The sequence below is a fragment of the Eublepharis macularius genome, chromosome 6 (genome assembly GCF_028583425.1).
Source record: "Eublepharis macularius isolate TG4126 chromosome 6, MPM_Emac_v1.0, whole genome shotgun sequence".
In the NCBI taxonomy this organism is placed as follows: Eukaryota; Metazoa; Chordata; class Lepidosauria; order Squamata; family Eublepharidae; genus Eublepharis; species Eublepharis macularius.
The window spans coordinates 129,046,933-129,072,143 of record NC_072795.1 but is presented as its reverse complement, the minus strand read 5'-3'; the positions used below and the strand labels follow the sequence as shown (position 1 = coordinate 129,072,143).

At 47.6% G+C, this 25,211-nt stretch overlaps 2 protein-coding genes across 3 annotated transcripts in view; one reads left to right on the top strand and one right to left on the bottom strand.

The window, feature by feature from the left end:
- WDFY4 (WDFY family member 4) overlaps positions 1-25,211 on the bottom strand; it is a 229,231-nt gene that overhangs the window by 43,480 nt on the left and 160,540 nt on the right. Inside the window, exon 43 of the mRNA XM_054983968.1 lies at positions 19,582-19,644. Within this exon, the coding sequence (XP_054839943.1) occupies positions 19,582-19,644 (63 nt within the window). The remainder of the gene's footprint in view (positions 1-19,581; positions 19,645-25,211) is intronic.
- LRRC18 (leucine rich repeat containing 18) lies at positions 1,241-18,159 on the top strand. 2 transcript variants are annotated; one of them, XM_054983561.1, is made up of 3 exons: positions 1,241-1,437; positions 12,328-13,222; positions 18,020-18,159. In XM_054983561.1, the coding sequence occupies exon 2, from the start codon at positions 12,430-12,432 to the stop codon at positions 13,192-13,194; it is 765 nt and encodes a 254-aa protein (XP_054839536.1). In that variant the 5' UTR covers positions 1,241-1,437; positions 12,328-12,429; the 3' UTR covers positions 13,195-13,222; positions 18,020-18,159. The 2 variants fall into 2 exon arrangements, with proteins under 2 accessions (XP_054839536.1, XP_054839535.1); XM_054983560.1 differs by lacking the exon at positions 18,020-18,159 and having other exon boundaries at positions 12,328-13,294.

The window sequence follows — 25,211 nt, the reverse complement described above, 5'->3', positions numbered from 1 at the left end:
GCCAGTTTATTGGGGGGCAATTCGCTAGCAACAGATACTAAGGTTTTATTGCTCTTTGTTCAGTCTGCTGCTACAGTCCACTACTACTACTTCACTAGACCATGCAGTCTAAGCTTCTCTCTCTCTAGGACCTAGTTGATACTAGGGCATGAACTGGAAAAAAAACCGAACCATGTGGTTCGCGGTTCATCAAATTTCATGAACCACGAGCCATGAACTTCCACGAACCTGCCCCTGGTTCACGAACCGGCTTGTTTGGTTCGTGAAAACGTCATATCCAGGTCAGAAAATCATCACTTCCGGGCCAGCAGTAGTTCACTTCCGGGTCAGCAGAAGGTCTGCAGGAAGTCCATCCCCTGTTGCCTAGGAAACTGGTTGATTGGCACCAGGCTGTCTGCAGTGACGAACCAAAAAATGAACCAAACAAACCAGCCTAAAGTTCGTGGCGATTCGTCAGAAATGGTACCTGATGAACTGCTGGTTCGCGAACCACGAACTGGCCAGGTTTGTGCTTAATTTTGGTTTGTATTTCGGCTCATGCCCGTCTCTAGTTGAGACTATCAAGATGTAGTCAGAAACTGTTGTTTTTCCTACCTTTTTTACCCTATTATGTAGTAAAGTATTTTTATAGAGCTAGAATCACAGAAGCCTGTCTACTTATTTCTATTGTGCTGTTATCAAACTCTGCATCTCTGCAAACTTATATCTAATTGCTGTGCAACCGCCAACAGATTTGAGTTTTTAAATCAGGGGTAGGTAGACTATTTGGCCCAAGTGCCCCCAAAATGCACTGTCTACCTGTGAAGAGGTTGGTGTGCAGGCAAAGAAGGGGGGCAGGGGGCAGATGAGGGTTGTACTTATAGACGTGCCAAGCCCTGCCAGCTGTGCCAGCCGACGACAGGCATAAGCTCTGCCAGTTGCCTTCTTCCACACTGCTGGCCTCTCATGCATTGCTGGGTGTACCTTGGTTGCTTGGGTAGAGATCGGGCCCTGGCTGCTGAGCAGTGCTGTGCCAGGGGTTGTCCACCCAGGTTTGTACATCCCAGTTCCTGGCCCGGCTCCAGCCTGTGTTGATTTCCTTCTCGTGTTCAAACTCAGTTGCCGTTGCCAAGGTCAGGCATGGGGTGGTGATGATCTCACTGATGTCCCCGCAGGCCAGCCTAACCAACTGTCCCCTCCCTCTAATCACCACGGTGAAAGCAATTCGTAGGCAGAACCTTCCCAACCCGTTCTGTTTTCTGATCCAGGGCACTTCCTATAGATAGCAGCTGCCTGATTTCCAGGTGGTGGGGGACTGCTGTGTTACCTTTGAACTTGGCTGCTGGAAACCAGACATTATGCTAATGGTCTCCAAGGGCTTGGAATTTCCTGTTGCTTAGGAACAAAAAGTTTCACAGGCGGCATCACAAGGGCTGGCTAGACTATCACGCTAACAGGGTAAGTTGTCCTCTCTCAAAGCAGGCTGTACTTCTTTCGAATTCCAATGTGCATCTGTAGAATTTGCGTGTCTGTGGAAGCCGGAAGGATGAGAAGGGAGATCTTTCCTTGCCGCCCGGTGCTTTCTTTCCAAACCCGCACCAAGGAGTGATCCAGAAACTGCCTGACCCTGGAAGCTGCCTCCATGCTGGAGACAGAGTTGGCATTTTACAGGGGGCTGTAGCCTGAAGCCACTTTAGGTACTGGCCACTAAGGCACTCTTATGTTGATATGTAGCTGCTTAGCAACCTCCCAGAGCTATTCAGATAGACCCTTCATGAATTCGCTATGCGCAATGCCTTGTGCCGACTGCCAGGACCCCAAAGCAGCTGCTTCTAAATGTCAGACTCTGTTTAAGCAGCTGGCAGCAGACAGCAAAGTTGGTGAATTAATCTCGGAAATATTATCCATCGGTAAAGAAACTGTAACAGTGGGCTGGAAAAGGGTCGTACTTCCTGAAAAGCAGAGCACGTTTTGATTCATGACTCCCTCTCTCTAAAACCACTCTGTGGAGTTGTTGTTATATTCTACAGGAAAGTAAGAAAAGAGTTGTTCTCCAGTATTGGTTCCTAACAATACATGCTATAAAAATCATGTAAAGGGACCAGAGAATCTCAGGAGCTGGATTGCAGAGACCTTATAATAAAGACTAGACTGTGCCTTTTACTTGTCCCCATTCTTCCAAGATAGTTTTAGCTCTGTCCCGTGGTCTTCCAACTATTCTGATTATCTGAATTGCTAAGAAAATATCTCTGTGTATGTTTTTGGCACTGCCTTATGATTGTGCACGTTCATGCTCTGACTGCTTTGAGGAGGGGGGTGGGACCGGCTACAGCCAGTGGGGAGAAACCTGGACCACTTGAGTCTAGAAGCCCTACATAATCACCAGTTCATCTCCTCCTCCTTTGAATGTCAATGGCGGGAACTGGAGCTCCCAGTAAACAGAGGTTTTGTGGTGATGGGTTTTCACGGTTAGATTAGGATCTAGGAGACCCCAATTCGAATTCCCATTCTGGAAGCTTGCCAGCTTGGTGTAGCGGTTAAGAGCAGCAGGACTCTAATCTGGAGAGCCGGGTTTGATCCCCCCCTCCTCCGCTTGAAGCCAGCTGGGTGACCTTGGGTCAGCCCCAGCTCTCTCAGAGCTCTCTCAGCCCAACCCACCTTACAGGGTGATTGTTGTTGAGGGGATAATAATCACACGCTTTGTAAACTGCTCTGAGTGGGTGTTAAGTTGTCCTAAAGGGCAGTCTATAAATTGAATGTTATTATTGCTGAGTGACCTTGGGTCAGCCACATCCTTTCAGCCTAGCCTACCTCAAAGGGTTGTAGTGAAGATAAAATGGAGGGGAGGAGAATCATGTAAGCCGCTTTGGGTCCCTGTTGGGGAGAAAGGTAAGTATAAATGAAGTTGATAACTGTTCTGGGCAGAAGTGGCCAGGCAAGCTGACCTGCCTTCTCTTTCCTTTCACCTCTCCGACAGGGAGTTCAGAGGGCTACAGAGACAGTGTAGCAGTGAGGTTGTGTGGAGGGACAACAGACTCTGTCTTTCCCTCTATGATCAAGTGTTTGCTAAAGAAATGCTGGAGTGGAGTTAGGGGAATTTGGAATGAGAGAAAACAGGGATCCCGCTCCTTTGTGCTCTTAATTAACTGTAAAGACAGTCTAAAGTAGACTGGCTCTAGAAGAGCAAACCTGTTCACAGCCGTGCGGCTCCAAAAGAAAAATCTCAAACCTAGAACACAAACCACGGCATACTTTTTATTAGGACAAACAAATGATGCATAACCGCGTGCAAGCTTTTGAGTTCACCGTAACTTTTCATCAGGCTGGATGTTACAATTTTTTTTTTAACAAATGTATAAGGAAGGTGGGATAATAGAGACATTGGCTGGACTTCTTTTTCTGTTTTATTTCCTCTCCCTCATCAGAGAAAGGGTGTAACCTGATGCCTGCAGCGTTTTGAATCTGCACACCTTCTCAGCATATAACGCACAAGGCTGACTTGAACAGGATTTAGCATCTTGACCGGAGGCATCTGTCTCTCCCTCTACTCCCCTTTGTTGTTGTTGTTGTTGTGGTACCATCAAGTTGCCTCTGACCTATGGTGACCCTATGAATGAAAGACCTCCAAAATGTCCTATCATTAAAAGACTTGCTCAGATCTTGGAAACGGGAGAATGTGGCTTTCTTTATTGAGTCAAACCATCTCGTTTTAGGTCTTCCTCTTTTCCTATTGCCTTCATTTTTCCTTGGTCATAGAAGCAGAGGAGTTAGCCGTGTTAGTCTGTGATAGCAAAATGAAAAAGAGTCCAGTAGCACCTTTAAGACTAACCAATTTTATTGTAGCATAAGCTTTCGAGAATCAAGTTCTCTTCGTCAGATGCATGTACTGTGCATCTGACGAAGAGAACTTGATTCTCGAAAGCTTATGCTACAATAAAATTGGTTAGTCTTAAAGGTGCTACTGGACTCTTTTTCATTTTTCCTAGCACTTTTCCAGATAATCTGGTCTTCTCATGATGTGGCTAAAGTACGATAACTTCAGTTTTGCCACTTTTGCTTCTAGGAAGAATTCAGGCTTGATTTGATCGAGTACCCACTTATTTGTCTTTTTGGCTGTCCAGGATATCCACAAAACTCTCCTCCAGCACCACATTTCAAACAAATCAGTTTTCTTCCTGTCCGCTTTCTTCACTGTCTAACTTTCACATCCATACATAGTAATGGCGAATATCATAATTTGGATTATCTTGATCTTGGTCCCCAGAGAGACATCTTTATCATTACATTTAAAAAAAAAAAACTCTAACATCCAGCCTGACAGAGAGTCCTGCCAAGCTGAAAAGCTTGCACATTATAACGCATCATTTTGATGGTCTTGTGAAAAGATTTTACATGGATTGTTTTCAGGGTTTTGGATTACACGTTTCAGTGTTGCAGTGGGAGCCACCAGATGGCACTGTTGATACACCATGACACCCATTCCCCAAGACTGAAGAATAAATAAAAATAATAAATGGTTAATTAACATTTATACAGTACTTTTGACTACCCAAAAAACCAAATAATGTACAGTATCTCAGAGCTAAGCAACAAGAGACGAATTACACAAGGATGCGCACGTGAAGGAAATCGCAATGTTAGCCAGGAACCTGAGTTTTAAAAGACAGATCGGAAGGCTTTGTCAATTTCCCCTCTCTACAGAGCCAGCAAAGATCGCTCCTCACAGGGTTTGTTAATTTCCTCTTTGCCTCCCAAAGGCTCTGTCAGTTTCACCTCCCCTTCTAGGAGGTGAAGAGGAAATAAACCCTCTGAGGAGCAATCTTTGCTGGCTCTGTAGAGAGGGGAAATTGACACAGCCTTCCGATCTCTTTTAAAACTCAGCTTCCCGGCTAACATTGCAACTCCCTTCACGTGAGCATCTTCGTGTAATTCGTCTCTTGTAGTCTAGCTCTCAGAACATATGTACATATTTGTGTATGTGCCATCAAGTCACAACTTATGGCGACCCCTGCAAGGGGCTTTCAAGGCAAGTGGGAAGCAGAGGTGGTTTGCCAGAGTCTTCCCTGGTGGTTGCCCATCCAAGTACCCACCCTGCTTAGCTTCTGAGAGCCGACAAGATCAGGCTATACGCTGCCGCCTTCCCTCCCCTGCAAGCTGCAGGACGCATTAATTGCGGCCGAGGGCCAAACTACCTGTATGGTGCTACAGCCTTCCATGGGACGGCTCCCATGAGTACAGGTCTGCCCCGTCCCCCCACCCACCCATCACCCCACCGTCCTTGCCTGCTCCAGGAAAGTTGATTCCTGGAGTTGCAAGGAAGAGGCTGTGCTGATGGGAGATGCAGGAAGAACAAGTCTGCCTCCCCTCCCCCCCCTTCCGGCTAGCATGGCTTTTGCTGGGGGGGGGGGACGGGGCGTTCCTGTAAACCTGGAAATCAACATTCCTGGGCTCAGAAGAAACGGCTGTGGGTAGGGGGGAACTGAGCAGATCAGCAACCACCAGAGCCGATTGGATCCCTGGATCCAACCGACTGATCAGAACTCCGGATACGCCTTTCGGCCCAAAAATCAGATGGGGGGAGAGATGGAGGTGGTCCGAACTAAGGCTGTAGCATTGGATGAAAAGGGTGAACTCCCCCATTCCAAGCACACTGCTCCCCTATTGCAAACGCCCACCTGGATGGCTTTAATCTTGGGAAGGGTCAAGCAGAATCCCGTGTTTCCTTTATGAGCTGCTAGGGAAGGAAGAGGGAGAAGAGGCATTTCCAATATGGAAACAATGTGAGGCAGAAGGCTTTGATCCTTCCCTTCCCAGCACTGTGGTCCTGATCCAGAGCTCCCCCGCCCCTGTCCCAGAAACTTTTACATGTTTGGAGGTCGAGTCATAGAAACTCAGTTTGAGAGGGCTTGCCAGCTCCAGGACGAGAAAGTCCTGGAGATTTCGAAAGGGCAGGGATTGGGGAGGGACTTCGGTGGGGTATAATGCCCAGAGTCCACCCTTCGCAGTGCTATTTTCTCCAGGGGAACTGACCTCTGTGGTCTGGAGATTAGTTGCTATTCCAGGAAATCTCCCGCCACCACCTGGAGGTTGGCAACCCTAGACATCCCTAGTTTCAAAGGCCTAAAGAGCAACCTAAGAAGGTCCACTCAGAATCCTTCTCAGGTCTATCCAACAGGGCTTAGTCCAAGAAAATGTTCTTAGGATTGCGAAATAGTAAAAGAGTCCAGTAGCACCTTTAAGGCTAACGAACTTTATTGTAGTATAAGCTTTTGAGAACCATAGCTCTCTTCATCAGATGCATCTGATGAAGAGAGCTGTGGTTCTCGAAAGCTTATGTTACAATAAAGTTCATTAGTCATAAAGGTGCTACTGGACTCTTTTACTATTTCACAACTACAGACTAACATGGCTGGTTCTTAGGACTGCTTCGTAAATCCCATTCGACTTGAGATGGAATGGCATCTAAGGAAAGTTAATGTGGAATGAGGGTTTCCTTAATACTAGCTGCTTTCACACATGCTGAATAATGCACTTTCAATTCACTTCAGTCCACTTTCAATGCATTCCCGTGATTATCTGCAAGTGGATTTTCCCATTTCACACAATAAAGCCCAGATGCAAAGAGCACTGAAAGTGGGTTGAAAGTGCATTATTCAGTGTGCGTGAAAGCAGCCACTGTGGATTTCACTTTATTTGGATGCTTTTCCCCAGAAATTCCAGAGTTGTTGTTTTTTAACTGCAATCTCAGACAATTTTTAATTTGATCATGTTGATTTTGTGAAGTTACAAAACCTGTGTATTGTCGAAGGCTTTCACAGCCGGAGAACGATGGTTGTTGGGGGTTTTCCGGGCTGTATTGCCGTGGTCTTGGCATTGTAGTTCCTGACGTTTCGCCAGCAGCTGTGGCTGGCATCTTCAGAGGTGTAGCACCAAAGGTGTAGCACTGTGGCTACACCTCTGAAGATGCCAGCCACAGCTGCTGGCGAAACGTCAGGAACTACAATGCCAAGACCACGGCAATACAGCCCGGAAAACCCCCAACAACCATCGTTACAAAACCTGGTTTGAGCTTTATTGATTAATACCCATTCAGAGTAGTTCATTTGCCTTCCCCTTGCTGAACACGTCCTAGGAAATTGTGGGCACTAAGAAGTTGGCAGCTGTTGCTGTAACAGTCACATCTGTTTAATGTTTTTGGTTTTTTTTAAATAAATGGATTGATCTTTAGGTGGCAAGGATAGCTCTATGACTGTTTCCTGCTTGGGGTCAGGTTGCCAGAAAGTTGTAATAGGCAAGGCAGATATTTGTGGGACTTTTGTTGAATTTTAAAATCTACCTGTTAGGAAACGCTTGTTTGGCTTTATGAGCTATCTAGAAGCTCCCGTAGAATAGTTGCGATCCAGGAATTGTGATCCAGGAGGACCTGGTTCAATTCTTACCACTGGCCTGAACGTACCGGGTGGTCTCGGGCACCCAGTTATAATAAGAGACTACCTCACAGGGTAGTTGTAAGGATTACAAGATAAAATAGTTGAAGCACTTTGAATTTTGAAAGCTGCTATATAAATGCCAAAGCATTTCAACAGTAGTTAGATAATGCCTCTTTACTGGGAGCAAACTGGGTTTTCCCTGAAAACTCTAAAAAAGCACAATTCATGAAATATTTGGCAAGCATCATCCTGAGTTGAACTTCATAGCAAACTTTGCCTCCTTGTTCAAAAGCCCTTCTATGGGAGCTGACGAGAAAACTGTAGCTGGAGTGAATGCCTGTAAGAGTCATTTTAATAGCCAGAAACGTTTTGAACTTGCTTGGCAGGAAACAAAGGGGAATTTCTCAGTTTTATTTTTCGGATAATTAAGTCTTGTGTAATATCCCACACACATATATGTCCACAAGCTATCAAAAGCTAAAACTGTCAACCAGGTGTAATGTGCTGGTGTATGTGTGTGTGTGTGCTGAACTAGGGATTTTGAGGACAGTATAAGTGATATAGCTTGATCTTGTCAAGCAGGGTCGGCCTTGGTTAGTTCTTGCATGGGAGACCTCCAACGAAGACCCAAGTTGCAGAGGCAAGCAATGGCAAACCACCTCTTGGCAACCCTAACACACACAGACACAGTACTTCTTCCTTCTATACAGTGGTCACAGCTGGGCAGAAATAACCCCGCCTGGCTTGTGCAAAGGCTCACGGCACAGAGGATCTGCTAACCTCAAAGGATTCTCTCCGGAACATGATCTCCAGTTCCAACAATGAAGCAGCCTGGGCATGATTTTGCAGTGATTGTTCAACACACACACCCAAAGTGATTTAAAAGATCACTTTTTGGATCCTGCTGGATCCTCTTTCAAATGGCTGTGAAAAATATTTTTGGAAGCTCCTTCCAAGTCCCTAATTCTATGAAAGGCCAGAAAAGCCCATTCTTTCACATACAGGGAGCTTAGAACTGCCCCTCACCTCCTACTCAATATCCCTTTACAGTGGAGGGAGCCAAGCGTTGGGCGAATGAGCCCACAGTCATTGTTAAAGGCTTCGGGATGTCACTGAAATGAGCTGAAATGCATTATCTTCCGTCTGATAACCGCCTTCACGTACTTGCACATGATTAATGAGTAGCCAAAAAGCCTGAAGGGCTTGTAATGAAACCTATCTAATGGAGAACGGTGTTATAGACAAATCTATATTCCTTCCCAAACAATCACTCATCAAGCGTGATTCCACTCTTCACAATTAAACGCGGGAGCTCTCGGATCATCTGGGGATCAGCCAACTGGAACCTGCACTCTTCTCCCCTCTTCTCCCAACAGCTACTATTGACACCACCACAAACTTATCTCCAGAAATTGTTTTTCCTTCTCATTACTCTATCTGGGGCCCTGACCTGGATAGCCCAGGTGAGCCTGATCTCATCAGATCTCAGAAGCTAAGCAGGGTCACCCTTGGTTGGTAACTGGATGGGAGACCTCCAACGAAGACCAGGGTTGCAGAGGCAGGCAATAGCAAACCACCTCTCTTAGTCTCTTGCCATGAAAATCCCAGCAGGGTTCGCCATAAGTCAGCTATGACTTGAGAGCACTATCCACCACCAATCTACCTGGGATTAGTTGTAGCTCAAGGAACTGGCTGCCCTGACTCAACTACAGGGACCCTGGAGGAGCCTTTGGACTTAAGAGTTTGGGAGCTAGTTCTTCACCTTTGGTTGGACTGGGGACCTAAGTGCAGAGTAGCCTTATCCCCAACCAGGATTCCCATCTCCTGCTACCATTTGGAGGAGTAGAAGAAGAAAATAAATGGCAGTCACACCAACAGCATGATGTCACTTCCAGGTAAAACCCAGAAGTTATGTCAGTCCTCCTCAAGAATCACTATGATTTTAACACAGAGTTTCCACCAATTCCTAGAGAGGGCTGATGTTATTTCCTGGTTTTAGCTGGAAGCGATGTCACACGATCACATATGGCTGCCCCCCATGTCCTACTTGCCATGAGCTGTCTGACAATCCTATCTCCATACCCTAGAGCTAGAGCAATAACTGGCAACGCCATCTGAATCACTGTTTAGGGCCGGGGAAGGAGCATAGCCTGGACAAATCTTTCCTATAACTTCTTAACACACATGGTCATCCATTGCCTAACTTAGGAAACAGGTAAATCATTCAGTACAAGGACTATTGGTTTGTCAAGCTAGAACAAAACAAAACCCTTGCCCCCCACTTAATTTCTGTAATGCATGAAGTGGCCCTTGGTATTGAACTAAAGATCAACCATCAGCCTGTGACTGCTTTCCCCTCCCTCCCCGTGCAACCACGTCTGGAGAGAGAGGCCTGGCAGAATAACCTTTGCTACAGGGCTCCTTTCCTCTAAGAATAAAGGGGTCTGGTGCTGTCAGGAGTTACCACGAATGCTTGCAATGTATTATTGACCATTCAGCCCTGTTCCATGAAAGGTATCTGAAGTTTTCAAGGCTTGCTAAAACAATGACTGCCTTTTTTAAAAAAATCGATTTTTATTGGATGGGTCAATATATAACCAAATTCAAGTACAAATCCATTCCCATTTCAATTTCCCTGTATGACTGCCTGAAGGGTGCCCAATGTTTGCACTGGCAAAAGAGGAATCAAATGTTGCTTTAATCTGTGTCATTCTGACAGAATTATTCTAATTTGTTTTAGCCCACAGAAGAGATGCGGCTATCTCCACAGCCGCACTAGGTTTTATTCCCTGAGGCCAGGGCTTTTTTTCAGCTGAAACACGGAGGAACAGAGTTCCGGCACCTCTTGAAAACGGTCACATGGCTGGTGGCCCCGCCCCCTGATCTCCAGGCAGAGGGGAGTTTAGATTGCCCTCCATGCCGCTCCAGCAGAGATCAGGGGGCGGGGCCACCAGCCATGTGACCATTTTCGCTGAGGGCAACCCACTGAGTTCCACCACCTCTTTTCCCAGAAAAAAAGCCCTGCCTGAGTCCAACATGGGAGCAACTGTTCGCGCACACTAATGCTGCTGTTTGGTCTGGGGTGCGGCTGCCCCATCCGATTATGAGGGGTTAAAACACCGCTTGGAGTAAAAAAAAACCCCAAAACATGGCCATCCCTTGCATCTCACCTGAGCAGGATGTGGCAAAAGGCTTTCCTCCTGTGACCTACCACGCCTGGGGAGTGGTAGCCAAGCTACCCTGGCCTGTCTGCATGGCCTCTGCACCAAAGTTGACCTTAACAGCGCTTCTCTGTGGAGATCTATTGGCCAACCGGCTTCTACCTCCGCCCAGGATGATGACTTTCTCTTAGCAAAATGGCTGACCCTCTCTGTGGATAACAAGCCTGAGACAGGGATCTTTACTTACAGGGCCAGCCCATCTACAAGACATGCCTAGGCAATTGCCTGGAATGCGAGAGGTCGAGGGGCACCAGCCTGCTATGTCACCCCCTCACCCCAGTTGTCAGCCACAAGGAGCCTGGTGTCTCCCTCCCTTTGTTGGATGGCAGGCCCGGCCCTCTTCCTTCTTCTCTATGTCTTGCCTTGCCACCTGTTAGAGGATGAAGTAGGTGGGTGCTTTCTCACTTTGTTGTGCCACCATTGTGCCTTGCAGCTGCCCCATCAGGGAACAAGGAGGGCAGGCACCCCTTGCTGCAGTACAAGGGGGCAGGAGGAAAGCGGGCAACTGATTCACCTTGGTGCATCTCGATGCGGTACGGGGATGGGGCAAGGAGGGAGGGTGGCAGCTTCTTGCTCTGCTGAGGAGGGCAGGGGGTGGCTTTTTGCCATACCTTGCTGCAGAGAAGGGATCCTATTGCTTTGTTGTCTAAGGCGTCAAAAGTCCTTAGGCCAAGCAAGTCAGAAAACTTGCTGAGCAAAAGCCTCACCTGGCCCCGCCTCCTTTCGAAAAACACTTGATGGGTGCCCGGAAAGGTATTGGCGAGTACCATGGCGCCTACAGGCATCACACTGGAGACTCCTGAACTTAGATGTCCTTTAAGTTCCCTTCTGGGGGGAGATTTTAAGGTGTGGGTTTTCCAAATTGGTCTCCAGCTTGTCGTTTATACTATGGGAGTTCTCGCGGTCCTAAATACAAGACATGGTCTGAGGATCACAACACATAACCAGGGCTGGACTGTGAAAATGGGCCCGGAGCAAATCAAGCCGAGTGGCTCCTGCTGTGCTATGTGCCGGCATTGCAGGGTGACTCAGCTGAGTAAGGAGCCAATAGTGGGCACTGGCTCACCCACACCATCGTCCCCCAGATGGGCAGCAGTGCAGGAGAAGACAGTTGGTAAGTTGACCCTGACTGCCACGGCTGATGAGAGGTGTGGGCCAAGCAGCCCCTGAGGCTCAGGCAGAATTTCTGGGACTGGGCTCTGCTTGCTGAACCAGTGGCCCTCCGGGGCAGTGGCCCAAGGGAGATTTCTATGTACGTTAAATGGCCATTCCACCCTTGCACATAACATTCTTCCTGCACAGCCATTTGTATGTGGGGAAAGGAGGTATGCCCACCTACCATTCTAGAAGACCGTTTATGTGTATTTTGCCCCATTGGCAGCACAAAGCATGTTCATGTGGCAAAACGCCTCTGCATGATACATGGCTCATGTGCAGTAGCTGGTCTGACACTGTTATGTCTCTGGAATTATTATGAGCTCCATGATAGCTGCTCTCCACAAGCATATGGATGGTCCAGAGCCTTTTCCTATTTCCTTTCCCTTCGATATAGGAAAAGCCGGCAGCGCATGTCTCTTTGATGTGCACCTATTTCTGGCTGCCTATGCCAGTCCTTTAATGTGGAAGCCCTGCCTAGGGATAGGCAATAACTTATAGAGAGATTAACAGCTATGTTTGTGTGTGTGTTTGACATTAAGGTTCCGCATTAAAGCCGCAACAGCAAACCTAACTGGGACACCTTCCAAAGGCTTCTCCTCTTCGCCCGTTCCACCTGCGGCGCTGCATTCTTTTCGCGCGGCATGGCCAAGGGGAAAGGGCCCAAAGGGAAAAAGGTCACCTTGAAAGTTGCTAAGAACTGCATCAAGATCACGTTCGATGGGAAGCGCCGCCTCGACCTCAGCAAAATGGGCATCGCCACGTTCCCCCGGTGCATTCTCAAGCTGTCCGATGTAGACGAGCTGGACCTCAGCAGGAACATGCTGAAGAAGATCCCAGACTCCATCGAGAAGTTCCAGAACCTCCGCTGGCTGGACTTGCACAGCAACCAGCTTGAGAAGCTGCCAGAAACCATCGGCAATCTACAGAGCCTCGTCTTCCTGAATCTCTCCAACAACAAGCTGACAGCTCGGAGCTTGCCGATGGAGATGAATCAGCTCAAGAACCTCCGTAATCTCAACCTGGGCCTCAACCACATCGACAACCTCCCGACCACTCTGGGGGCTCTCAAAGAACTCCAGGAAGTTGGGGTGTTTGACAACTTGCTGACCGTCATCCCGAACAGTATTAAAAAACTCCCCAAGATTAAGAAGTTGAATTCCAAGAGGAATCCCTTTCCGGGGCCCACGGAAGAGGAACAATATATTGACAGCATTAAGCGCCTCGAGACGCTTTACTTGGTAGAGGAGAAAGACCTTTGTTTCCCGTGCCTGAAGAAGTGTCAAGAAGAGCGGGAGAAGCTGAACAAACTGAAAAACACGGTGCCTACCACTCTTCGAAAGCCAAACTTCTCAAACCTCATGACGCCGAACTCTCTGGCCAAGGAGAATCAAGCGGAATGGAGATGAAGGCGCCCACCCCTAGCGAGGGAGACAGGTGGGGAGGCATGGGGCTCTTTCATCTGGCCCTTGTAAACAATCCCAAGCAATAAAACTGATGGGGGATACACTTCTGGGCAGTAGTATATGTGAAAGGGATCTTGGGGTAAGAGTGGACTGTAAACTAAATATGAGCAGTCAGTGTGATGCGGTGGCAAAAAAGGCTAATTCAATCTTGGGTTGTATCAAAGGGGCCATAGCGTCGAAATCGCAGGAGGTCATAGCCCCTCTCTATACTGCCTTGGTCAGGCCACACCTGGAGTATTGTGTGCAGTTCAAAAAGGATGTGGACAAAATCGAGAGGGTGCAGAGGAGAGCGACGAGGATGATCAGGGGTCTGGAGACTGAGCCCTATGCGGAAAGGCTGAGGGCCTTGGGAATGTTTAGTTTGGAGAAGAGGAGACTGAGGGGGGACATGATTGCTCTCTTTAAATATTTGAAAGGCTGGAGGAGGGCAGGGAGCTGTTCCAGTTGGCAGCAGAAGGTAGGACCCGAAGCAATGGGCTTAAATTGCATGCGCAAAGGTACCGGCTAGATATTAGGAAGAACTTTTTCACGGTCAGAGTAGTTCAAAAGTGGAATCAGCTGCCTAGGGAGGTGGTGAGCTCCCCCTCACTGGCAGTTTTCAAGAAGAGGCTGGATGAATACTTGTCAGGGATGCTTTAGGCTGATCCTGCACTGGGCAGGGGGTTGGACTAGATGGTCTGTATGGTCCCTTCCAACTCTATGATTCTATGATACAGAGCTCTGCACCCGGGAAGGGGAACCTCTTCTTGCAGCCTTCTTGTGTTAGTCCCACAAGTAAGACACCACTGCTACATTGACTCACATTGAGGCGTGATTATGCACAAGCAGAAGGGGGGGGGAGTGAGCCAGACTTCTGAGCTAGATCCTTTCTCATGATCAGCACCATAAGGGAGAAATCCAGAGGAGTTCACTGTGTTAGTCTGTAGTAGCAAAATAGTAAAGAGCCCAATAGCACCTTTAAGACTAACCAACTTTATTGAAGCATTAGCTTTCGAGAACCACTGCTCTCTTGCATCTGACGAAGAGAGCTGTGGTTCTTGAAAGCTTATGCTTCAATAAAGTTGGTTAGTCTTAAAGGTGCTACTGGACTCTATTATAGAGCAGAAAGAGGGTGACATTTTATTTCAGCAGCAGCAGCCAAAGACAGCGCCAGGGAGCTTAAGAGAAAGGGGAGCTCTCCCCACAGCCTCGGGCACACTTGTTGGCATTTGACACCTGAGAACAGAACCATGCATGTGTTACCATGTGTGTGCATAGCCACTGCATGTGCGGGCTGCCCGTCCATCTGAACGAAGACGTGGGGCACAAATATATGCATGAATACACCATGCCTGCCTCCACTAAAACGAACAGGGTAACCCCCTGAGGTGGGGAATTGGGTGTGCCCGTGAAGCTGCCCTATGCTGAATCAGACCCTTGATCCATCAAAGTCAATCTTGTCTACTTAGACTGGCAGTGGGTCTCCAAAGTCTCAGAGCCAAGCTACAAGTGACGCCTGGCGCAGGCTGGACACTTGTCAGCTTCCCTCAAATTTTGATGGGAAATGTAGGCGTCCTGGTCTTGCAGCTTGGCTCTGACTGCTGTCCAATGGACTTTTCAACTGTCACTTGTCCAACATTATGCCAAGCTGCCTACATTTCCCATCAAAACTTGAGGGAAGCTGACAAGTGTCCAATCTGTGTCAGGCGTCACTTGTAGCTTGGCTCTTAGGCAGAGGTTTTTCCCATCACTTGCTGCTTGGTCCTTTTAACTGGAGATGCCAGGAATCGAACCTGGGGCCTCCTGCATGCCAAACAGAGGCTCTTCCACTAAGCCGTTGCTAGATGAGGCCCTGATCTCCAGCCTCCCAGATGCAGATTCCATGAATTCCGTGCATCAGCAGCACACCAGCCAGAGGACCCACAATGCCCAGAAGGCCACATGAGCAATAAGGGCAGAGGATGCTGTGTTCCCTCGCAGCTCAGCAGTTGTGGGTTCTGAGGCCGAAAGAAAGGATCGAGTCCGTTCTGTTCTCTTGCAACTCTTTTTAGGAACAAGTCACAGCTCTAGGTCATGAACTGGCTTTTTAAAATATTCCATATTATTCTGTTTTCACAGATGCCTTTAAGAGGCAACAGTAAATAAAAGGTGCCCTGTCGGGTAGGCTGGAAATCCCTCTTTCTCTACAACCTTTTCCCCTGCTGCCAGGCCGCTTTCCGAGTCCTCCCAAAATTGGAGAGGCAAAGAGGTCTTTTCTCCTGGCCCTCTTTGTGCAGCGGGTTGGGCAGACGAGTTCCATGCACAACATCCTTAAGCGTGTGAAATTGACATGCACCCAGGGCTCATTTTGAGGGGGAACGCCCAGGAACGCAGTTCCAGCAGTTCCCCAAAGAGGTCACATGACACGTGGCCCCGCCCACCTGACGCTCAGCCATTTGGGGCCCGTTTCAGCCTGGATTGGGGCCAAAATGGCCTGGATCAGGCCTCTGCCGGGTGGTGGATCACTCTCCTGCTCAGCAGCGACCCAATCCTGACCATTTTGGGGGCCTTTGGCCATTTTCAGCCCCTTTTTGCCATTTTGGGCCCAATTTCAGCCCTCAATGGCCAGGATTGGGTCCAAAACAGCCAGGATAGGCGATGTCAGAGGGTGTGGCATATCCAAATCAGTTACGTTAATGGCACGCTTCTGGTGATGTCAAGGGGTGTAGCATATGCTAATGAGTTATGCTAATGAGTTCCTCCAGCTCTTTTCCTACAAAATGACCCCTGCATGCACCTAAGCAAGCACCGTGCCCTGCAGTCTCTTGGGACTGAGTGGCTGCAGCCAGGAGTTTGCCACAGCGCTGAGTGCAGCAAGATTCCATCAGGCACACCCATTTCATTTCAGTGGACTGCAAAGGAAGAATAAAAGGGTGGCAGGAGCAGGGCGCCTTTGGGTCGATGCACGTCCAGGAGAAGAACTGTGCCCGGTGTCAAGAAACAGTTTCCCAGGCCACAGGCTCTCTCTCTCCCAGGCACTTCCCTTTGAGGGTGCCTCTCCCCTCCCACCCAGGCCAGACCTGTGGTGCTGCAGGCAGGAGAGGCAGATCCTCATTTCTTAGCCATTCCCAGGGCTTTTTTTCTGGGAAAAGAAGTGGTGGAACTCAGTGGGTTGCCCTTGGAGAAAATGGTCACATGGCCGGTGGCCCCGCCCCCTGATCTCCAGACAGAGGGGAGTTGAGATTGCCCTCCACGCCACTGAGCAATCTCAACTCCCCTCTGTCTGGAGATCAGGGGGCGGGGCCACCAGCCATGTGACCATTTTCAAGAGGTTCCGGAACTCCGTTCCACTGTGTTCCAGCTGAAAAAAAGCCCTGGCCATTCCCATTAGGTTTCCTGCAGTGACTGTATTGCTAAATGCCGGGGCAGGAAGAATTCCGTATAAACCACCAAGACTCTCGGGAGAGGCAGCCAATAAATGGCTAGAACAAAATATTCCTGCCTGATTCTCACTGAAGAAGGAAACCTGTGTCCAGGCAGGTGGAGGGCTCAAATAAGGAAATGACTAGTCTACATGTACAACACCAGTATGTGAAAGAGAGAGGCATGTCTCCCTAGAATCTAAATAGAGGAACTGATGTGGATAGCCCAGGAGAGCCTGATCTCATCAGATCTCAGAAGCTAAGCAGGGTCAGGACCTCCAATGAAGACCAGGGTTGTAGAGGCAGGCAATGGCAAACCACCTCTGTTATTCTTTTGCCATGAAAACCCCACCAGTGGTTGCCATGAGTCAGCTATGACTTGAGGGCAGGATTCCATTTCATTCACAGAAGGGAGGAACTAGAGACTTGGAGGATGTAAGCTCCACCGGCTTTCTGAAGTGGCAGGCACAGCCGTGTTAGGGATCTGTGTTACGTGTAAGTACGTACATATTCCCACCCCTCTTTGGGGTGATCTAAGTAGAAAAGTGATTGAGGGAGACTTGCTTAGTTTTTCCATTGTCTGGTACAGCAACAACAACACCGCTTGTCAAATTTTGCCACTAAATGCTACTACTTACAACGGAGCATGCTCAGTAGAAGCCACTGAAGCCCTTTGCCCTTTTGTTGCCCACAACTGGTGTCAGATTTAATTACACTATAGAGAGAGTATGGTCAAAATAATATTGCAATAGGAGATGGATACAGAGAGAATCTGTAATGTGCTATTTTACAGTCAAACGGGGCAAAAAATGATGAACAGGGAGTACAATATTGCTTACGATCAGGGCTTTTTTTCAGCAGGAACGTGGTGGAACGAAGTTCCGGCACCTCTTAAAAACGGTCACATGGCCAGTGGCCCCCTGATCTCCAGGCAGAGGGGAGTTTAGATTGGCCTCCGTGCCAAGTGGCACGGAGGCCAATCTAAACTCCCCTCTGTCTGGAGATCAGGAGGCAGGGCCACCAGCCATGTGACCATTTTCACCGAGGGCGATTTAAACTTTAAAAAACTCCCCCCTTGTTCCAGCTGACCCAACCGACGTCATTGTGCGATCTTGAGTTCCACCACCTCTTTTCCCAAAAAAAGATCCCTGCTTCCGATGAAAAATCTATTATGTTACCAAATAGCTCCTGAACTGCCAAGAACAGAACATGATCATTCACTACCATCACAGCCACTGCTCTGATATGCCCGTACTGGCTATCAAAAATGGCACCCTCCGCCCAAAACAACATAGCAGCAAGGTTATCCTAATCCAATGAGAAAATATTGGCATTTGTGGCGTGACGGCAAAAAGAAAATTTAACTTTGAATCCCTGTTGTTTTCCAGCTGCAAATCGCACGCGTCCAGCAAGACGTTCTATCTCAAGGTACGAATAGAACAAATTCACTATATTTGCAGTCCTGCTCCCAATCAGGCATTCTGTGCGCTGGAAATGCCTTATGGACCCTGAACAAGGAGAACCTTTAATGAACTAACCCTTCTTGACATAAAGAATATTCATTTAATGCCACATAGTGTGACTTTTTTGTGGTTCTGCTTATGGAAAATAATAGCAGTACTTTGAAAGAAAACCTTTATATGCATTGTTATTTCCGTTGCCTCCCTTCTACCATTTTCTTTGATTTTAAAAGGCCCTTGGTGTTGCACACACTATCAGAAAGAGTATTTCTACTGGTATCCTTTTCAGGGTTTTCTGTTGTTGTTATACTTGCCAACAAAAACATGGAAGTAAATGCCAGGGTCTATAAAACAATGCCCCTGAGCATGTACAGAGTGCCTTTGGAATGTGATAGAAATCACATAGGCCATTTCCACATGGCTTACCTTGTTCCAGAAAACAGCAAAATCTCACGCGAAATCTTGCGAGAAGACGCTGCTATTGCATCTTCTTGCACAATGTCACGTGATAACAGCATCTTCTCGTGCAATTTTGCGCGAGATTTTGCTGTTTTCCGGAACAAGGCAAGCTGTATGGAAACCTGCCTTAATTTGGCTAGGTAAATGGTAAAAAGGGAAAGGGAAGGGGAAAGTGATGTTTCATGCTATGGTAGAATACATCTTTTGTATTAGAATAAATCATAGTGTCATTAAATAGTAATGTTCTCTCCTCCCTTTTTGTCTGGAAGGAAAAATCTCTGTGTATGCACAGAGTGCCTTTTGGCTGAGACAGCCATGTTAAAGGGACATGACACTTTTTCTACAGGTTGTTAGCAACTCTGTGTACTCCCCTAGGCCACTCCACACACATCTCTTTTTGTAGTCCAGGGCTGTTTTTCAGTGGGAACGCGGTGGAATGGAGTTCTGGCACCGCTCGAAAATGGTCACATGGCCGGTGGCCCTGCTCCCTGATCTCCAGACGGAGGGGAGTTTAGCTTGCCCTCCGCGCCACTCCAGCTCCCCTCCGTCTGCTGCGCCGTGCCACTCCCCTCTGTCTGGAGATCAGGAAGTGGGGTCACCGGCCACATGACCATTTTCGCTGAGGGCGATTTAAACTTTAAAAAACTCCCCCCTTGTTCCAGCTGACCCGAAGTGATGTCATTGTGCAGTCCTGAGTTCCACCACTGAGTTCCACCACCTCTTTTCCCAGAAAAAAAAGCCCTGGTTAACACTGAACCAAACAACGTTACTGGGATCCCAAAAAAGCAGCCATATACCTCCTTGGAGGCATTGCTTCCTTGCTTCCAGGCAGACATGTGTTACTGATGGTCCATACTGCAGGGAGTTTTGTTGCCTTGGCCAATTCACCAGCACATAAAACCGACAAACGGACAGATCCCCCACAAGGTTGCCAGGCATATCAGAACACTGATTTAAACTGCCACACCAATTCAAAAGAGAACACATTTCCAAAGTTTCCTCTCTCATTTACATATATTTTCAGTGGTTACCTTATATTGATAGACTCTTCTGTGATTCCTTTTGATTTCAAAACAGGCTTCATTGAATAAAATCTTCACCCGGGAGAGAAGAAAGTACAAAGACAATTAAAATGTGGTCATGCGCTGAAATAGTTTTAGAAACTTTATGTTAAAATAATACCCTCCTGTGTACTTAGCAAACTAAAAGGCCTAACGTGAAGGGATAACTGTGTTTAATTACACACCCGCTGCACCCAAACTGCAAACCGTTCTACAGGGACTTCCTCACCGGACACTTTCACGTTCCCATGATACCTTCATCTTGCTCGAGTCTAAGCCGAAACATGATCTGGGAGGTAAATCCCAATAGCTTTCCTTTTTCTTGTTTTTGGTGTGGTTGTTTAAGGTCTTTGTTTTGTTGAGCTACTAACAACAACACACAACCCTGTCCAAGGCAGAGAATCACTCAGCAGTCTGTGTATGGATTGCCTCCACGTTTTGCAGATTTGGGCTTTACCTGCATGCACGAAGGTTCTAGGAAATTGAAGACAAAATATCATCATCTCTATCACCCTCTCCCTCTCCGGTATTTGGTGCCCCCTCACCAAGTTGAGGCCTGGTTCTCAGCTCAGGCTCAGAACACTGCTGTACGGGGAAGAACGGCTCTGCCCCGCCCCTGCTCCCTGCCGTGCCATTTTTCGGCACAGAAACCGCACAGGGGGAAAGTTATTTGCCTGTTCTTGCTGTTCCACATGCACAGAATAATCCAGGAGCTCTTCTCCAATCTGCATTTCAAGCCCATTCGAGTTCTCCTTAGGGTTGCAAGTCCCTCGCTGGGGGCACGGGATCCCCCACACCTGTCAGATACACCCCAGTATACCTGCCATGATTGTCTTTCTGCATGATGGTCGTCATCATCATCTTTTTTTATTACAGTACCAAGGCCAATATACAAAAATTATGTTACCAAACCACTTATCAATAAAAAGAAAAACCCTCCGTTTTTAAAAACTTTTAAAATACATTTCACGCTGTTTAAAAATTAATGGCTACTTGCCATGTGATCATGTGGTTTTTTATCGGCTAAGAACCAGCAGAGCTTTGCTTTATTTGTAGTTATATGACCGGGAATCTTATCTAATAATGGACTAATAATTTTTAGATGGACCTCTCCCTAAAATGGGCAACTGAAGAACATGTGCTCTGCAGACTTCCTCTCCCAAAGGGCATAGACGTAGCCTTTCTGCCTAGGGTATTTTGTTGTACCTACCCTCAACAACTGCTGATGGGAAACCAGAACACCTGGCCAAAGAAAATGCCCATCTGAGATTATTTACTTCCACAGAGGCCAGATACCTGGCTGGCTCAAGAGTACTTTTATCATTTATCAGCACCCCCATTTTAGATGCTCTAGAGATGTCAGATTAGCGCTCTATGTCTTCTATTCTTTGTTTAATTAACCCTTTGGCTCGTTCAGCCCCCTGAGTTAGGAGCTCCTGAGGAGAGAAACCTATATTTGTAATATACCTATAAACCGCCTTAAGCCAGCTGGATTTAAATTCAGCATGATGGCCTGAACCTCTGAGAATGTATAAAGGGGACATGATTACTGCCTGGCTGTTCGCTGCTTATCTTGCAGGTGTTTTGCTTTCGATTTCCCGGCCGGCTTGGGAACGTGGCCTTGGAGTGCCGGCCGGAGCTGTATCATCTTCCCTGAGAACTAGAACGAGCTCATCCCGCCCCCCCCCCGCCCCCCGCCCCACACTGTCTCCTGTCTCTCTCAGATCTTGGACACTACGCACCAAAATCCTAACATTTTCCCTGACCCAGGGGCAGGAACGTCCCCCATAACTAACACTGCTTGCCCACCTTGCGTCACTTCTGCCAATGCTACTGAGTATCTTGATACTGATATATCTCCTTAATAAAGTAACCTCAACTCATACACCTGAGTGTTTGCAGTGAAGTGCTTGGGGATTTACCCGGCAAGACCTGACACCACCCATCCTCCACCCCCTGCCCCACTCACCTGGCTGACAGGGGTAAAGGTGGGGAACATGCTTCCTGGGGTTTGCTCCCTGGTGGTGTGGTGCACTTCTGCGTGCTGCAGTGGGCTGATTTCAGTCAGCAATGGGCCCAATTTGGCCCCAAACGGGTCAAACGGGTAGAGTGCAAGAGTGCTCCAGGGCCTGCTGCACCACCCCTGCAGTGCTCCCGCGCTTTGCAGCAGGCCGATTTCAGCCTCAAATAGGCCTGATTCAGCACCAAATGAGCTGAAATTGGTCCACTGCAGAGCACAGGAGCACTCCAGGGCTTGTTACATTGCCCCTGCAGTGATTTTGGCCCTCTGAGGAGCATGGGAGCGCTCCATGGGATGGCACGTGGCCTTTCTGATGACATCACTTCCTGGAAGTGACATCATCTTATAGCCCCAGAAGCAGACACGCACTGAGCGCCCATGCAAGAGGATGTCTGTAAGTTGAGTGCCAGGTCTCTCACCTCCTGCCCGGAGGGTAAGGGATCCTGGCAACCCTAGGGCACCTTAATTTTTTAAAAAGCCATTCCTCACAACTGCTGTGGGGAAGCTGAGCTGGGTCAGGGGAAAGCCAGACCCAACTCACTAAAGTCTTGAACATGCAGTTTGGCATTTTGAATGTAAGTGCTACTTACTTGGATATGCATGGCAGGAAGGGAAAGGCAGTAGTCTTCTCTTTTCACAGCACATTTTCTGCCTCTAGACTCTTCTCACCAGCCCCTCCCACTATGGCAGCTCTGGGCCTAAAAGCCAAGCAGTTTATCCCCAGGTGCTGATGACCTCCTGGACCTGTGTGTGCAGTGTGTTCTCCTTGATGCATTGGGATTGCATACACACTTACTAAATATAAGTAAGACTGCCTGCCTCTGATGGGGGCGGGGGGTGGAGATCTCCCAGAATTACAACTGATCTCCAGGCCATAGAAATCAGTTCCCCGGGATAAAGTGGCTGCTTTGGAAGGTGGACTCTATGGCATTATACTCTGCTGAGTTCTGGTCCCTCCCCAAACCCTGACCTCTCTAGGCTCTGATCCCCAAAATCTCTAGAATTTTCCCAACCTAGAGCTGGCAACCCTAAAGATAAGGGCCAGCATTCTGCTGGCACTCTTCATGTGCAACCTGTGTCCGGATCTGTGGCCTACCCATCATTTTAATCTCTGTGAAATAGCTATATTATACAAGCTTATCTATGGATGAGAAAGAACACTATTTCCCACAAAACACAAAGAAAACCATTAAAAATTCTCTGTTGTTTTAAGAGTGGGGATGGAAATATTTTCAGCAAGCATTTATTTGGCTATCATTACTCAAGTTATGGTTGTTGTGGGTTTTCCGGGCTGTATTGCCGTGGTCTTGGCATTGTAGTTCCTGACGTTTCGCCAGCAGCTGTGGCTGGCATCTTCAGAGGATGCCAGCCACAGCTGCTGGCGAAACGTCAGGAACTACAATGCCAAGACCACGGCAATACAGCCCGGAAAACCCACAACAACCATCGTTCTCCGGCCATGAAAGCCTTCGACAATACATTACTCAAGTTAGTTAAACTCTGTGAGCTTTGAAAGAAAATTCAATGTTGTGTATGAATAGGTGAAAGTCATGATTGGACAAAGACATCAGGGACACAACTATGTTCAAGAACATCACACAGGCACAGGGCGCTTGAAAAGACGATTAGACAGGGGCCGTTTCTACACAGCCAGCTGTTCTCGCCCATTTCTTGCTTACTGTGTGTGCTTTGCTGAGTTGCTCAAAAAACTCAGCCTCCACACACACTCCCCAAAAGCACTTTACCTTGCGCTTTCAGGTCGCAGGACCTCCACAGTTTGTAGAAAAAGTGGTTTGGGAGGGGAGGTCGGGCACTTTCAACATTGTCGCCCGCTTCCCTTTCAAATGTTTTTTTTTACTCTGCACATGCACGATTGCATGCTGAGAGCTTTGGGGGAGGAGCTGGGCAGTGATCGGAAGATTCCTTAGAGGGCTTTAACCATGCACATGGCCAAGAACTCAGAAGTGCTCTGTCAACCCCTGGCAAAAGGCTGTCCTCCACCCCGTTTTAAATGTGTTGTTTTTAATGAACATGAATTTTTTATTGTATTTTTAATACGTTGTTATCCGCCCTGAGCCCGCTCGCGGGGAGGGCGGAATACAAATTTGAAATAAATAAATAAATAAATAAAATAAATAACTAAAATACCAGGGAAAGTGCAGTCCCAGAAAAATGGTAGGAAAACAGCTTGTGAAAGTTTTGCAAACTGTGGGCCAAGCTACACATGACGAATGACACTTGAACGGCAAGTGGATTGAGTGGAGGGCAAGTGAACAGGGAGAAATATACTTGCCGTTCAAGTGTCATTTGTCACTTGTAGCTTGGCCCTCAGTTGCCACAGGCTAAAAGGAATGAACAGACTCAGGGCCAAGCTACAAGTGACGAATGACACTTGAATGGCAAGTGTATTTCTCCCTGTTCACTTGCCTTCCACTCAATCCACTTGCCGTTCAAGTGTCATTCGTCATGTGTAGCTTGGCCCTCAGTCACAATGACTTCTTTCCCTCAGTTCCTCACTAACAGAATAATTCTCTCTTCTCAACCACGCAGGTGAAGACTCAGGGCCAAGCTACAAGTGACGAATGACACTTGAGCGGCCAGTGAACAGACTCATGTGTATTCCTCCCTGTTCACTTGAGCTCCACGTAGTGATCGAGAGAAGTGCAAGTGGAGCGCAAGTGAACAGGGAGGAATACATGTGAGGGCCAAGCTACACATGACGAATGACACTTGAACGGCAAGTGGATTGAGTGGAGGGCAAGTGAACAGGGAGAAATACACTTGCTGTTCAAGTGTCATTTGTCATGTGTAGCTTGGCCCTGAGACATTGGAACCCTGGGGGAAAGCTACCAGAGTTCCGTGGATAGGACGTTCAGAAATGGCCAGATTCAAGAAGGAAAGGTCTAACCGTGGCTACTAGTCATGGTGATTAAAGGGAACCTTCTCATTCAAAGGGAGTAAACAGCTGAGTACCAGTACCCTAAGGCAACATCAGGGGAAGGCCTCGGCCTCTCTCCTCTGCAGTTGGTTTTCCAGAGTAACTGGTTAGCCGCTGTGAGAGACAGGATGTTGAGCTGGATGGACTACTTGTCTGATCCAACAGGGCTCTTCTTATGTTCTTACTTTCAGAATATTCTGACAGTTCTTCTAGCCTCCTCTTTCCTCATACTCATGTAAGACAAAGATAGCCACAGAAGAATTGCAAACCTCCATCAGTCGCATTACGGCATAATAAAATCTGGGACTATTTCTTCATGGAGAAGATCACCTACCAACTTAAACAAGCAGACGCAGAGAATCTCCAATCAAACTTCCTGGAGAACTGGCTACCTCTCTTGGACTATGTGACCAGCTACGACATAAAACCATGCAAACCATGCCCAACTGATCCTTTTAGTATTTGAAAATCTATATCGATATAGAGAATAACCATCAAAAACCTCTGGTCTGTCAGTGGACATTCATTACTGCAATTACCTTATGCACCGTTGCCTTTGTATATAGTTGATCATTTGATTCTCATGTTGAAATGTTGTGTTTGAAATGTTATGTTTATTATTATTATTAAAACAACAAATCC